The sequence below is a fragment of the Phyllobates terribilis genome, unplaced genomic scaffold (assembly GCF_046119375.1).
Source record: "Phyllobates terribilis strain yellow unplaced genomic scaffold, ASM4611937v1 Scaffold_3__8_contigs__length_932513732, whole genome shotgun sequence".
NCBI classification, from domain to species: Eukaryota; Metazoa; Chordata; class Amphibia; order Anura; family Dendrobatidae; genus Phyllobates; species Phyllobates terribilis.
The window spans coordinates 511,530,303-511,545,090 of NW_027362763.1; the positions used below are offsets into that span (position 1 = coordinate 511,530,303).

A 14,788-nucleotide genomic window follows, 5' to 3' on the forward strand; every position below is an offset into this window, starting at 1 on the left:
ATGCAGCGTAACATAAACTCAGCCATGTGTGCCAGACTGCAAAAAGGCAAGACTTCCGTGTCCTCACCAAGAGGATGACTGGCCATGCTCTCCTCCTCATCCTCCTCCTTTTACTCCTCCTCCCTGTCCTCAGGCCATCCAGGCAGGACAGATGGTATGACAGTTGTGCAGGTAGTACCGTCTATAGCGCAGGAAACTAGCTTCTGTTCTTCCTCCTCTTCTTCCTCATTGTCACCCAATCCACATTAGGATGAGATGAGGCTTGGCTGTGTGTAATCACCCTTTAGAGTCCAGTGCTCCATCTCATCGTGCTCCGCCTGCAATGCATCCTCTTTAATTGCGAGCAGAAAGCGTTTCAGAAGAAAGAGAAGTGGGATGGTGATGCTAATTATGGCATCATCGCCGCTCACCATCTTGGTGGAGTCCTCAATGTTTTGGAGGATGGTCTGACATCCATGTCCACTCCTGAGGTTTTATGTGTGGAGTTTGACCTGAATACCGACAGCCTTGTTGATGCTGATAGTCAACAACTGCCCTCTTCCGCTCATAAATCCTTTCCAACATCTGCAGTGTAGAGTTCCAACGCGTGGGGACATCGCTGATCAGTCGGTGAGCTGGAAGCTGCAAACACTGCTGAAGCACGGCAAGAGTGGCGGAAGCTGTAGTGACTTTCTAAAATGGGCACACAGGCGGCGTACTTTGGCAAGCAAATCTGACAGATCCGGGTAGGTTTTGAGAAATCGCTGAACCATGAGGTTAAGCACATGTGCCAGACATGGTACGTGTGTAAGCTCGCCTCGACTCAGAGCCGAGACCAGATTCCGGCCATTGTCACACATGACCATGCCTGGCTGTAGGGTCAGCGGTGTCAGCCACAAATCTGCCTGCTCTTTCAGGGCTGTCCACAACTCTTCAACGTTGTGCGGTTTGTCACCTAAGCATATTAGCTTCAGCACAGCCTGTTGCCGCTTGGCCGAGGCAGTGCTGTAGTGCTTCCAGCTTGCGACTGATGTGGTCATTTCGGAGATGGATGCTGAAGAGGAGGAGGTGCAGGAGCTGTAGAATGTGAGGGCAACCCTGATTGACCCAGGGCCCACAATCCTCGGTGTCGGGAGGACTTGTTCCGTCCCAAGGTCTGACTGGGTCCTGGCTTCCACTATGTTAACCCAGTGTGCCGTCAGCAAGATGTACCATCCCTGCCCACAAGCACTTGTCCATGTGTCCTTGATTAGGTGGACTTCCACAGTAGCTGCGTTGTTAAGGGCACGACTAATATTGTGGGACACATGCTCGTGTAATGCGGGGACGGCACACGGGGAGAAATAGTGGGGGTTGGGGACCAAGTACCGAGGGAAGGCCACCGCCATCAGGTTGCAGAAAGCTTCTGTCTCCACGAGCTTAAAAGGAACATTTTGAGCCCAAGCATTCACAAAATGTGTGTATTTAGTAGTGTGGCCTGTGGGGCATTGGCTGCGTATTTGCGCTTGCATTCCAAGGACTGGGGTAGGGACAACTGAATGCTGCGCTGCGACAAAGATGTGGACGTGCTTGCTGAAGGTGCTACTTGAGAGTGTGCAATGACAGGTGCAGGTTGGTAGGCATCTTGGCATGCACCATGGACAGGGGATTGGCGTGCATGCACAATTGCGGTAGAAACAGTGGTGTCACCCGCAGACACTGTTGCTGGACCCTGGGGTTCGGCCCACTTAGTCGAGTGCTTTGCTGCCATGTGCCTGATCATGCTGGTGGTGGTCAGGCTGCTAGTTTTGCTACCCCTGCTGATGCTGGCCTGGCAGGTGGTGCAAATGGCCTTTTTGGGGTTATCTGCAGAGTCTTTAAAAAATAATCAGACTCGGGAAGACCTAACAGTTGTACTGGCAACTTCCGTCGTGTTGACGTTATGAGGAACGCTTTCCCATCTTGTGTCTGTGGCCACCACACTGCTTGTTCCTGCCTGTTGTGGTGCTATGCCTCTCTTCCCCTGTGTGCTGCTGTCCTCACTCTGTGTTTGCTACCTGCCAGGTTTGATCAGTTACTATATCATCCACCACCTCGTCTTCCTCTTCCGCACCCTGGTCCTACTCCTGACTTTCTGGCAATTGTGTCTCATCATCATCATCCACCTCTTGCGACAGTAATTGGACTTTACCACCGTTGCCTTCGTGTGACTGTGGCAGCTTCAATATTTGGGCATCGCTACACGCGTTCTCCTCTTGATTCGCTTGAAGCTGGCTGGGCGAGAGGCCCGAATCTACAAATGGAAAAGTGAACAGCTCTTCTGAGTGTCCAAGTGTGGGATCAGTTGTCTCCGGATACTGGGCACGGTGGGAGGAAGGAGGATCAGGGTGAGGAATATGTGATCCAGACTCAAGGCTACTGAGACTTGACCATGTGGAAGACAGGGAGGATGTGGTGGTGGCCAAGTGACTGGAAGTATTATCTGCTATCCAACCAATAACCTTATCACATTGCTCTGTGTTCAATAGTGGTGCTCTGTGGTCCCCTAGTAATAGAGACTGGAAGGTCAGGCGACAAGATGTGGGTGTTTGTTGTGGCACAATTTCAGCTTGCCCACGGCCACGTCCTCTGCATGCACCATTACCATCACGTCCACTTCCCCGTCCCTTGCCACACACCTTGCCCATTTTAAATGGAGGACAAAATTTTCCACATTCACGAGAAATGGCTGATTTTGGAACAGTCTTATATGTGATACGTCTGACAGAGAGCCACGATTTTAAATAGCAGGCCTGTAATTTACTAATATTATTCTACACGGAGAAGTAGTGTGGATAGCTTCACCGACACACTGCAACGGAATGAAAATGAAAGAAATGTATGATTTTTTAAGTCTTTTCAGTGATATGTCTGACAGGGAACCACTGCTTTCAATTGTAGGCCTGTAATTTACTAATATTATTCTACACAGAGACCTAGTGTGAATAGCTTCACCAACTCACTGCAACAGAATGAAAAAGGAGGCCATTATTTTCCAAGTTCAGTTCAAATTTCTGGATCTTTATCGCTGAAATATGGAACAGATCTGGCTTGATTCTGCAGAAAAATGGTGTACTTTGGATTGCTTTTTAAGCAAATAACCAGGATTAAGATGAAAAAAAAATTGCCTTTCTATGTCTAGAAATATCTGTAATTATTACAGTAGCAGCAGCAGCAGACAGGACATTCAATGGACCCTCTTGTGCTGTATAATACACTGCAGCCTGCCACATAGACTGCCTGCCTGCCTAACACTGATTATATGCAGCTGGATTAGTCCTCAGAAGGACTGTTAGTTCAGATGGATATTATAGATATATGTTGTGGAATACCTATACTAATTATAAACAAGCAAATCTCTCCCTGTCGCAGCAGCAGCTCTCCCTACTCTGCCTGATTCCGGGGTAGACTGTGACGAGCATGTCGGCGCCTGGTCTTATATACACCTGATGATGCTGTGCGGCCAGCCAATCACTGTAATGCCCACAACCAACATGGCTACAGCATTACAGTGTGTGGCAGGCAATCCCTGCATGTTCATTGTCTCTCTAAAGAGCCCCAAACATGCAGGGAGGGGACCCGAGTTCCCGCCCGAGCAACCCGGAAATACTCGTCGAGCACAGAGCTCATCGAGCACAGTGATGCTCGGGCGAGTACCGAGCAGTGGTGAGCACATTTGCACATGCGCCGGGAGCCACAGATCACAGCGTGTGCGCACTGAAGTTGGTAATCACAGAGCCTCAGTGCACACGTGCTGGACCAGCGGCCCGACGTGTGCAAATGCGCATGCGCCTCTCAAACCTAGCGCTTGCCAGGCGCAATATTCAAATGTCATGGGCGGCGCCAGCACTGACTGAATGCTGTGACTGCCCATGACTGAATCTGAGAATAACACCCCTATGACTGAATACGAGCAGGTAAGACAAAGTATGTAAAACTTTATAACATCATTATACTACCACCAATTTTCATGAAAACAGCTTGTTAGTGATGCACATTACATCACTAATAATGCTATGGGGGCAGTGTACATAGCAACTAGGACGTGACGGATTCCCTTTAAACTACATACAGAGCTCCTGTGTATAATGTCACCAGTGGTAATATTAGTGTTATTACTATTGTGGTTTTTATTAATGATCAGTATTGTATTATTCGGTCACTATGAGGTGGTAATACCTGGTCTGGTCAGAGTGTGACGGTATTATTCAGTCATTATGTGGCCTTAACATGGTGTGACTGTATTAATCGCCTGTATGTGGTGGTATTCGGTCACTGTGGTGGTAATATGTGGTCTGGTCATGGTGTGGTGGTATTTGTTCCTTGTATGTGGTATTATTCATTCACTATGTGGTGGTAATATGTGATCTGGTCACAGTGTGGCGGTATTTGTTCCTTGTATGTGGCATTATTAGTCTTGGTATAGTGGATTGGGTTGTGTATGGCGGCCATTTGTTCTCTCTGATATCGATAAGGGGAAGATTCTTGATTTCCAACAGAGACTAAATACTTGGACGTTTAACCCCTCCCTTTCCTGTGACTATTACACAGAAGCAAATATGCACTTACAGGTGTTCTATGGTGAAAACAAGTAATTACCTATCCTAAGACCATGTTCATACATTCAGTTTTTGGTCAGTATTTCACAGCCGTATTTTTAAGTCAAAACCAGTAGTGGGTGATAAATGCAGAAGTGGTAACGAGCTTCTATAATACTTTTCCTCTGATTGTTCCTCTCCTGGATTTGGCTTACAAGTGATGCTGACCAAATAATACTGAATGTGTGAAGGTAGTCAAAGGATTAGTGATAAGTTATTGATTAGTGGGGGTCTCACTGCTGGAACTTGCACCGATCTGCAGAATGTGCAAGTTTTATCCCCATTAGTATGGAGCGGCATGTACACTCGACCACTAATCCATTCAATCACTAAGGAGCTGCACTTGGCTTTTTCTGGAAGCACCAAAGATGATGAATGGAGCTGCCATAGGCAGATTATAGTGAGGGCAATCTGGGCTACCTCCCGGGGCCCCGGGGCTCCGGGGGGCTCGGGTCTCCGGGGTGTTCATGGCCAGATTGCCCTCATTATAATATGTGCGGCGCCATGGCACATATCGGCAGACAGTGGCGGGGGGCCCCCGGACCTCTCCCCCAGCAGCGGCACACGGCCGCTGCTTCTTCTTCAGCCGGGCCAGCACTGCACCTGTTAACTTCCCTGTTTGCTGTCACAGCTAGGAGACATGGCCCTGTGCGCGGCCGTGTGTGCTAGTGTGACGTCACGCAGTGCGCGCCCGGCCTGCACTGCCGTACCGGAGAGAAGCTGGACGACTGGAGCCGAGCCGGGGGATGGTGAGTGTGAGTGTGTGTGTGTGTGTGAGTGTGTGTGTGTGAGTGTGTGAGTGTGTGTGTGTGAGTGTGTGCGTGTGTGTGTGAGTGAGTGTGTGTGTGTGAATGTATGTGTGTGTGATTGAGTGAGTGTGTGTGTGTGCAGGCAGATATCATTGTGTGATGTGTGTTTATATTTATTTTTGTGTTTCAAATGTGTTTATGCATGTATGTATATGTCTGTATATGTTTGTGTGTGGGCGTGATTGTGTGATGCCTCCCGCTGTCTCTGGGGGAGTGCCGTGCGGCCTCCCTCTGTGTATAGATGGCGCCGTGTGGCCTCCTGCTGTGTACAGAAGGCTACATGCGGCCTCCCACTGTGTATAGATGGTGCCGTGCGGCCTCGTGCTGTGTATAGATGGCTACGTGCGGCCTCCCGCTGTGTATAGATGGCGCTGTGCGGCCTCCCGCTGTATCTGGGGGGCGCCGTGTGGCCTCTCGCTGTGTATAGATGACTACGTGTGGCCTCCCGCTGTGTATAAATGGCTATGTGCGGCCTCCAGCTGTGTATAGATGGCTACGTGCGGCCTCCTGCTGTGTATAGATGGTGCCGTGCGGCCTCCTGCTGTGTATAGATGGCGCCGTTCGGCCTCCCGCTGTTTCTGGGGTGCGCCGTGTGGCCTCCCGCTGTGTATAGATGGCTACGTGCGGCCTCCAGCTGTGTATAGATGGCTACGTGCGGCCTCCCGCTGTGTATAGATGGCACCGTGCTGCCTCCCGTTGTGTATAGATGACTACATGCGGCCTCCCGCTGTGTATAGATGGCTACGTGTGGCCTCCTGCTGTGCATAGATAGCTACGTGCGGCCTCCCGCTGTGTATAGAAGACTACGTGTGGCCTCCTGCTGTGTATAGATGGCGCCGTGCGGCATCCTGCTGTGTATAGATGGCTACGTGCGGCCTCCCGCTGTGTATAGATGGCTACGTGCGGCCTCCTGCTGTGTATAGATGGCTACGTGCGGCCTCCTGCTGTGTATAGATGGTACCGTGCGGCTTCCTGCTGTGTATACATGGCACCGTGCTGCATCCTGCTATGCATAGATGGCACCGCGCGGCCCCCTGCTGTGTATAGATGGGACCGTGCGGACTCCTGCTGTGTATAGATGGCACCGTGCAGCCTCCTGCTGTGTATAGATGGCATTGTGCGGCCTCCTGCTGTGTATAGATGGCACCGTGCGGCCTCCTGCTGTGTATAGATGGCACCGTGCGGCCTCCTGCTGTGTATAGATGCGACAGTGTGGCCTCCTGCTGTATATAGATGGCTACGTGCGGCCTCCCGCTGTGTATAGATGGCTGCGTGCGGCCTCCTGCTTTGTATAGATGGCACAGTGCGGCCCCCTACTGTGTATATATGGCACCGTGCGGCGCCCTGCTGTGTATAGATGGCACTGTGCGGCCCCCTGCTGTGTACAGATGGCACCGTGCAGCCTCCTGCTGTGTATAGATGGCACCGTGCGGCCTCCTACTGTGTGTAGATGGCACTGTGCGGCCCCCTGCTGTGTATAGATGGCACCGTGTGGCTCCCTGCTGTGCACAGATGGCACCGTGCGGCCCCCTGCTGTGCATAGATGGCACCGTGTGGCCTCCTGCTGTGTATAGATGGCACTGTGCTGCATCCTGCTGTGTATAGATGGCACTGTGCGGCCCCCCACTGTGTATAGATGGCACCGTGCGACCCCCTGCTGTGTATAGATGGCACCGTGCGGCCTCCTGCTGTGTATAGATGGCACCGTGCGGCCTCCTGCTGTGTATAGATGGCACCGTGTGGCCTCCTACTGTGTATAGATGGCACCGTGCGGCCTCCTGCTGTGTATAGATGCCACAGTGCGGCCTCCTGCTGTGTATAGATGGCTACGTGCGGCCTCCTGCTGTGTATAGATGGCTGCGTGAGGCCTCCTGCTTTGTATAGATGGCACAGTGCGGCCCCCTACTGTGTATATATGGCACCGTGCGGTGCCCTGCTGTGTCTAGATGGCACTGTGCGGCCCCCTGCTGTGTATAGATGGCACCGTGCAGCCTCCTGCTGTTTATAGATGGCACCGTGCGGCCTCCTACTGTGTGTAGATGGCACTGTGTGGCCCCCTGCTGTGTATAGATGGCACCGTGTGGCTCCCTGCTGTGCACAGATGGCACCGTGCGGCCCCCTGCTGTGCATAGATGGCACCGTGTGGCATCCTGCTGTGTATAGATGGCACCGTGCGGCCTCCTGCTGTGTATAGATGGCACGGTGCGGCGCCCTGCTGGGTATAGATGGCTCTGTTCTGCATCCTGCTGTGTATAGATGGCACCGTGCGGCCCCCTGCTGTGTATAGATGGCACCGTGCGGCCCCCTGCTGTGTATAGATGGCACCGTGCGGCCTCCTGCTGTGTATAGATGGCACCATGCGGCCTCCTGCTGTGTATAGATGGCACCGTGTGGCCTCCTACTGTGTATAGATGGCACCGTGCGGCCCCCTGCTGTGTATAGATGGCACCGTGCGGCCCCCTGCTGTGTATAGATGGCACCGTGTGGCCTCCTGCTGTGTATAGATGGCACCGTGTGGCCTCCTGCTGTGTATAGGTGGCACGGTCCGGCGCCCTGCTGTGAATAGATGTCACCGTGCTGCATCCTGCTGTGTATAGACGACACCGTGCGGCCCCCTGCTGTGCATAGATGGTACCGTGCAGCCTCCTGCTGTGTATAGATGGCATTGTGCGGCCTCCCGCTGTGTATAGATGGCTACGTGCAGCCTCCTGCTGTGTATAGATGGCACCATGCAGCCTCCTGCTGTGTATAGATGGTACCATGCGGCCTCCTGCTGTGTATAGATGGCATTGTGCGGCCTCCCGCTGTGTATAGATGGCTACGTGCAGCCTCCTGCTGTGTATAGATGGCACTGTGGGGCCTCCTGCTGTGTATAGATGGCATTGTGCGGCCTCCCGCTGTGTATAGATGGCTACGTGCAGCCTCCTGCTGTGTATAGATGGCACCGTGCAGCCTCCTGCTGTGTATAGATGGTACTGTGCGGCCTCCTGCTGTGTATAGATGGCTACGTGTGGCCTCCTGCTGTGTATAGATGGCTACGTGCGTCATCCTGCTGTGTATAGATGGCTACGTGCGGCCTCCTGCTGTGTATAGATGGCTACATGCGGCCTCCTGCTGTGTATAGATGGCTACGTGTGCTCAATATTAAGTCATAAAATTAATGTAAGGCTATGTGCCCACGATGCAGAAATGCTTCGGATTTTTTTTTAGCATTTCTGCGTCTCCCTGGCAGAAAAAGCGCATGCGGATTTTACATGCATTTTTCCTGCCAGGGACAAGCAGAAGTGAAGCGTTCTTTACATGCATTTCTGCATGCGGGTTGACAAGAGCTTTTCCAAGCGATTTTAGCATCACTTGGAAAGTGCTTGACAACTTGGTCACACTATATAAATCCATGCAACCGGCATGGATTTATATAGTGTGACCATAAAAGAATGGTAGAAAATAGAAAATAAATATATACTGTACTTACCTTCTGATGGCTTGCCGACGTCAGCAGTCGCGTGACCCTTCACATGACTAAATGACATCACCACAGGTCCTTTCGTCTGCCGTGATCTGCCAGCAAGCCAGGACGCATCATATAAAGACACCGAGGGCCATCAGAAGGTAAGTATAATATTTATTTTTTATTTTATTCTTTTTTTTACAGGTTCTATGGTACCCGGGTCCAGAGGAGAGTCTCCTCTTCTCCAGACCCGGGTACCATCCGCACATTGAACTGCATGATATCCGCATGTGCACATGTAGTGATGCGGATATTATGCGTTCCAATGCAAGCCAATGGTGGCGAAAACGCCGCGCTTCCGCAAAATAATTGGCAGTGCTGCGGATTTTTCCGCAATGATAATCCGCAGCGGAAATTTCCGCAGCATGTGCACAGCACATGCGGATTATCATTGGGGAACATGGCAGACCTTCTACCAAAAGTTTTTTAAGCGTTTCTGCAGCGAAATTTCCGCTGCGGAAACGCTTAAAAAACGCATAGTGGGCACACAGCCTAAAAAAAATTATTATAATTAATATATTAATATTGTGCCAAATTAATTTCACGTGAACTATCACATGATCTATCACAGGGGATCATGTGACATGTGATACATCAGGTGTGTGTGTGTGTGTGTGTGTGGGGGGGGGGGGGCGCGCGTTCTAAACTGTCCGGGACCCTTGCTACTCTTAATCCACCCCTGGGAGCTGTGATCAGACATCCCACCTGCCGCTCCATTTTAAAATGGTGATAAAAGTGCCCTCTCAGGGAGAAAAGTTCCCCATTCTTCCGATCGGTGCAGTTCCCAATGATCAGATTTCACCGATCAATAAGTTATCACTTATCACCTACCTAACCTGTAGATCAGTGATAACTTGTTTTCAACAAAGAGCCCTTTAATGCAAACTACCGTAATTGTACATCCCAGATATGGTGGCGCACAGAAGATGTGCAGGAGCCAGCTGTGTTTTACAGTCGATGCTCCACTATAACGGGGATAATGGCTATCAGGTATTTGCATATAGCTGTAGGGGGCCCCTAAAGTCCATTTCCCCTGTGGGCCTCAGATTCCCTAGTCCGACCCTGGTGCTGATGCACTTACCATCAATGCACCACCAATGCACTTCCAACAGATAATAGAATTGTGCTAGGGAATATTCAGAAGATTCCAACTTAATGATAAATTAATTTTAAAGTTAAAGTGTTGCTTTTTTCAGTAGTAAATGCTTATTCATGTCCCAGAAAGGTCTAAATTGTGTGTAAAATAAGGGCATGCCACGCAATAGAATTTGTGCAGTTTCTTCATAATAGATGTTTGAATACAGCATCCGAACATTATCCTGTGCTCCATCTGCACTACAATTCGTACACTCATATAATTCAAGGTTATAATCATAATGGGTTTACAGTTGAATGAAGTTCTACGTTAAATCTGAACTCAGTTTTAAAGTCAATTTTGTGTGAATGCACATTACGTTCTTCATAGATTTATTATATCTGTTGCAGGACAAGAAGATGTGCTTTTAGAACAAATATGTATTTCATTTCCCTGCAGTCAAGTTCAACATTAACGAGCCAGCAAACAGAGATAGGGCAATTGGGCATGTAGACAATTCTTCCAAAAAGTAAATATTTGGATATAGGGTGATGATTACATGCACAAAGTCTGGTTTACAGTGTACAGTATGCAGGAAAGCAACAGATGCTCGGATCCCAGTGAACCAGGCTTTATAAGGCGACAAACACAGCAGTTTTATTTACATGGTTCATTGATCATGGTCGTATTCCATGAGATGATTATGCTATTGTTTCTGTGGCCAGTACTGCCATTAGGCAGTGCCAGTCCTGATGTGCCCACTAACAATGAGCATTACCCACCAATGTGGGAACTTGTTCCTGAGAGCCAGACTGATTTCACTAATAACAAAGTTATCAATCCCTGGAATTATCTCGACAGGATGGCAATGTATAAAATGATGCTAAATGCCACTGAACCATACCTGGATATGAAAGAGCCAGGTAACAAGAAGAACCTACTTTGGGGATTGCCTCTGCAACATGGATGGCAGTATCTTACAGGTAATATAATCCGTAAGATTCTAACATTTTATATATGCCTTGGGATATCAAATTGTGGTCATTTGGTATGCCTTTATAGCATTATGTGACTTTATATAAAACTTTACCTGAAATAAATTCCAACTCTTAAATTAATAATCTTAGAAAATTCTGATTTCACATTGAAATATGACTATTTATATGTAACAATGTGGGGCACATTTTTTATTCTGGTTTAAATATGAAGTTTAAATGATTTTAAATTAATTTCAGGTTTTAGTGAACTTTATTGAGCTCTAATATGTTGCAGTTTCTAGAATGTCTCATTCTGATTTTCTCTGCTTGCAACGTATCCAATATATTAAAGAGAGCCTAAAAGTGGAACCAGGCTTTCCAAGCCACGTGCAGCATGAGTCAGATGCTGAATGCTTTACTCCAAAACTGCAGCTTTTCAGAGAATACATACTTTGAAAAGTGGGCCAAGGGACTGACTAGACTGACAGGTCTCATCCTAGGCGCCTGTCTCAAACTAGTCATCCAAGATACATAGTCCCGGGCCGGCTATTCAAGGCATGCTTTATCGGAAACACCAATGCGTTTCGGAGTAAAAAATACACGGCTGCAAAAACACAGTCAATATCTGATTCATGCTGACTGTAGTTCGGACAGCATCAATCTCCTCTCAGGTTCTCTGTAACCCCTTAACTCCACACGACGGGTATAGTATGTTATAACTTGCGAGCTGGTGTCAGTTCACATATCATGACGTGCTATACCCAACATGTATGTAAACTGTCACTGTATGAAAACACACAGTGACAGCTCCGTGCTGACAGCGGTCAGTGACAGTTGATTGGCAGGTAAGAGATGTGGGGATCCATTTCAGAGGTCCTCCCTCTCCGATCACTGTAATCAGTTAGTCAATCTGACTGACTGATCACAGCATGTGATTGGCGGTAGGTGCTGAAATATCAGCACTTACCTGCACAATCACTGCAGGGAACTCGGCTCAGCTGACAGCTGAGATCCTGCGGTAACAGCCAATGCCAGTGCCTGCACCGCCGCTGACTTATTAACCCTCCAGATGCCCCGATCAATAGCGTTTGTGTAATTTAGAAGGTAGTAAGAGAAAGGACACTCGCTCTTTCCCCCCATCGACACCCCGTGACAAAATCACTTTGACCCAATGGTTATCATGGCACCCGGAGGTCAAACAATGACCTCCTGGTGTACTAGGTATGGTGGCCTGTGAGACCCAGTCCATAGGCAGGATCTAACAGGCATTCAGTCAGTGTAATCTGACGGATCTCATGCTTTGCAGTGCTGGTGAATTGAGGGCTGTGATCAAACTAATAAATGTTAAAGTCCCATGGAGGAACTAAGCAAAAAAGTAGAAAAAAAATTAAGAAAAAAAATTCTACATTTATTTAAAAAACAAACAAACCAAAAAATAAAGAACTAAAAATATTTCACCAATAAATACACATATTTATGTAAAAACAAAAGTAAAATACACATATTTGGTATTGCTGTGTCCGCAACGATCCGGTGTATAAAACTGCCAGATTAGTTAACCCCTTCAGTGAAAACTGTAAAAAAAAAAAAAAGAAACATTATGCTTTTTCATCATACCCCTGAAAAAAGTGGAATAAAACGCAATCAAATGTAAATAAATATGGTATCACTGAAAACATCATGTTGTCACGCAAAAAACAAGACAACATGCAGCTTCATCAGTGGAAAAATAAGAAAACTATAGCTCTCAGAATACAGCGATAAAAAAATGTTCTTTCTATAAAATTGTTTTTATTACGTAAAAGCAACAAAACATAAAAAATGATCTAAATGTGGCACCGCTGTAATCGTACTGACCTGAAGAATAGAGCTGTCTTCACTTTTACCATATGATGAGCATAAAAAAAAATCCTGAATTTCTGTTTTTTGTTCATTTTGACTCCCAAAAATCAGAATAGAAAGCTATCAAAAAATGTTATGTGCCCGAAAATGGTACCAATAAAAACATCTACTCGTTCTGCAAAAAAGAAGCCCCCACATGACTCTGTCAGCAGAAATATAAAAAAATTGTAGCCAAACATAGAAAAGAGCTATAAATCTGGTATCCCTGTAATTGCTTCGACCCAAAGAATAAACTCATCTAATCACTTATACCACACAAGAAACTGCATAAAAAATAACTAAAAACAATTTTTGACCTGCTGTTGATCTATTTTTTCTTCCTCCCACAAATCACAGTAAGGTTTGACTCACATTTATCCTGCGCTTTATGCTGAGCGCTAACACCGAGGTTTACGTTTAAATCCCTAAAATACGTAATTTAGACTAAAGATTCCTTAAAATGAGGCAGATGGAGACACTTTGGACTCTGTCTGGCCCATTTTTTGCATAAAGCGCGGTCAGTCACAGTTTTGTGCACTTATTATAAACTGAATACCGCCAAACAGGACCCACAGAGTCCAAAGTAACTCTGCTGACTCAGTAGTGAATTGATCCCTTGTGGGTTTCATCAGAATCACGTATTTTGTAGATTTAAATGGAAACCCTGATGTAAGTGCTCAACTTGGAGGATGGGATAAATATGAACTGATTCAATATGTTCTGTACCCCAAAATGCCGTTAAGAAAACCTTATAGTCAACCTACAAAAAACAAGCTCTTACTCAGGTCCGTCATCTGTTAACAGAAATATAGGGAGCTTCCACATTCCTGGTAACACAAAGGCTCTGGAAAAGTGACATGACTCCTACCAAAAAAAATCCAGTGAATTCTGTTCTCCCAAATCTAAATGCCTCCCCTCACTTCTGAGCCCAACAATGTGCCTAAACCACAGTTAGCATTCACATGTTTGGAAATACTGTAGTGAGGAAAGGCCACTTAATTTATGGGGTGTGTGTCTCCAGAAGCACAAGCTGGGCACAGTGTATGGACACTACTATGTACTGGGCATTGCAGTGTACGAGCACTACAATAGCATATTTGCATTTTTTACTCTGTAACAAATCATCACTACACCTGTAGATGAATTCCCATAGGGGTGCAATTTTCAAATTGAGGTCAAATGAGGGAGTTTTCTGCTCTTCTCGTATTTAGGGGCTCTGCAAATGGAGTCTGCAAACTATTCTAGGAAAATCTGCACTTCAAAAGTCAAATAGCGCTCCTTCCCTCACCACGTGGCCAAACAGTACTATACAGCCACATGTGGGGTATTGCCATGTTGATGAGAAATTGTGCAACAAATTATGTGGTAATTTTTACCTATTTCCCATTGTGAAAATGTAAATATAAAATATGGGGCTAAAACAACACTTTAGTGGTAAAAATGTAATTACTTTTTCTTCAGCACCCAATGGTATAAAATTATTTGAGGCACATGTGGTGTCAACATGCTCACTGCACCAGTAGATGATTTCATTAAGATTTGTGTCTTGTAAAATGGGGTCACTTAGTGGGGGCCCTGCTGTCCTGACACCTCAGAGGCTCTGCCAATGTGACATGGCACCCGCAAACCATTCCAGGCAAATCTGCACTCCGATATGGTGCTCTTTCCTTTCTGAGCTTTGCACTTTGCCTGAAAAGTAGTTTCCGACCACATATAGGTTATTGCCATACTTAGAAAAAATTGCATAACATATTTTGTGGTCCATTTTCTCCTATTAGCCCTTTTGAAAATTAAGAACTTTCACCTAAAACAACATTTTAGTGGAAAAAAATTTCACAGCTCAATATTACACAAATCTGTGAAGTACCTGTGGGTTTAAAATGTTCACTCCACCCGTAGAGGAATTTTTCGAGAGGTGTAGTTTCCAAAATGAGGTTACTTGT

General features: G+C 47.1%; 1 protein-coding gene across 1 annotated transcript in view; it reads left to right on the forward strand.

The window, feature by feature from the left end:
• Window positions 1-10,566: 10,566 nt before the first annotated feature.
• The window catches only part of CUNH6orf58 (chromosome unknown C6orf58 homolog), a 49,119-nt gene continuing 44,897 nt past the window's right edge, over window positions 10,567-14,788 (forward strand). Inside the window, exon 1 of the mRNA XM_073676037.1 lies at window positions 10,567-10,970. Coding sequence (XP_073532138.1) covers window positions 10,577-10,970 — 394 coding nt within the window. The 5' untranslated portion in view covers window positions 10,567-10,576. The remainder of the gene's footprint in view (window positions 10,971-14,788) is intronic.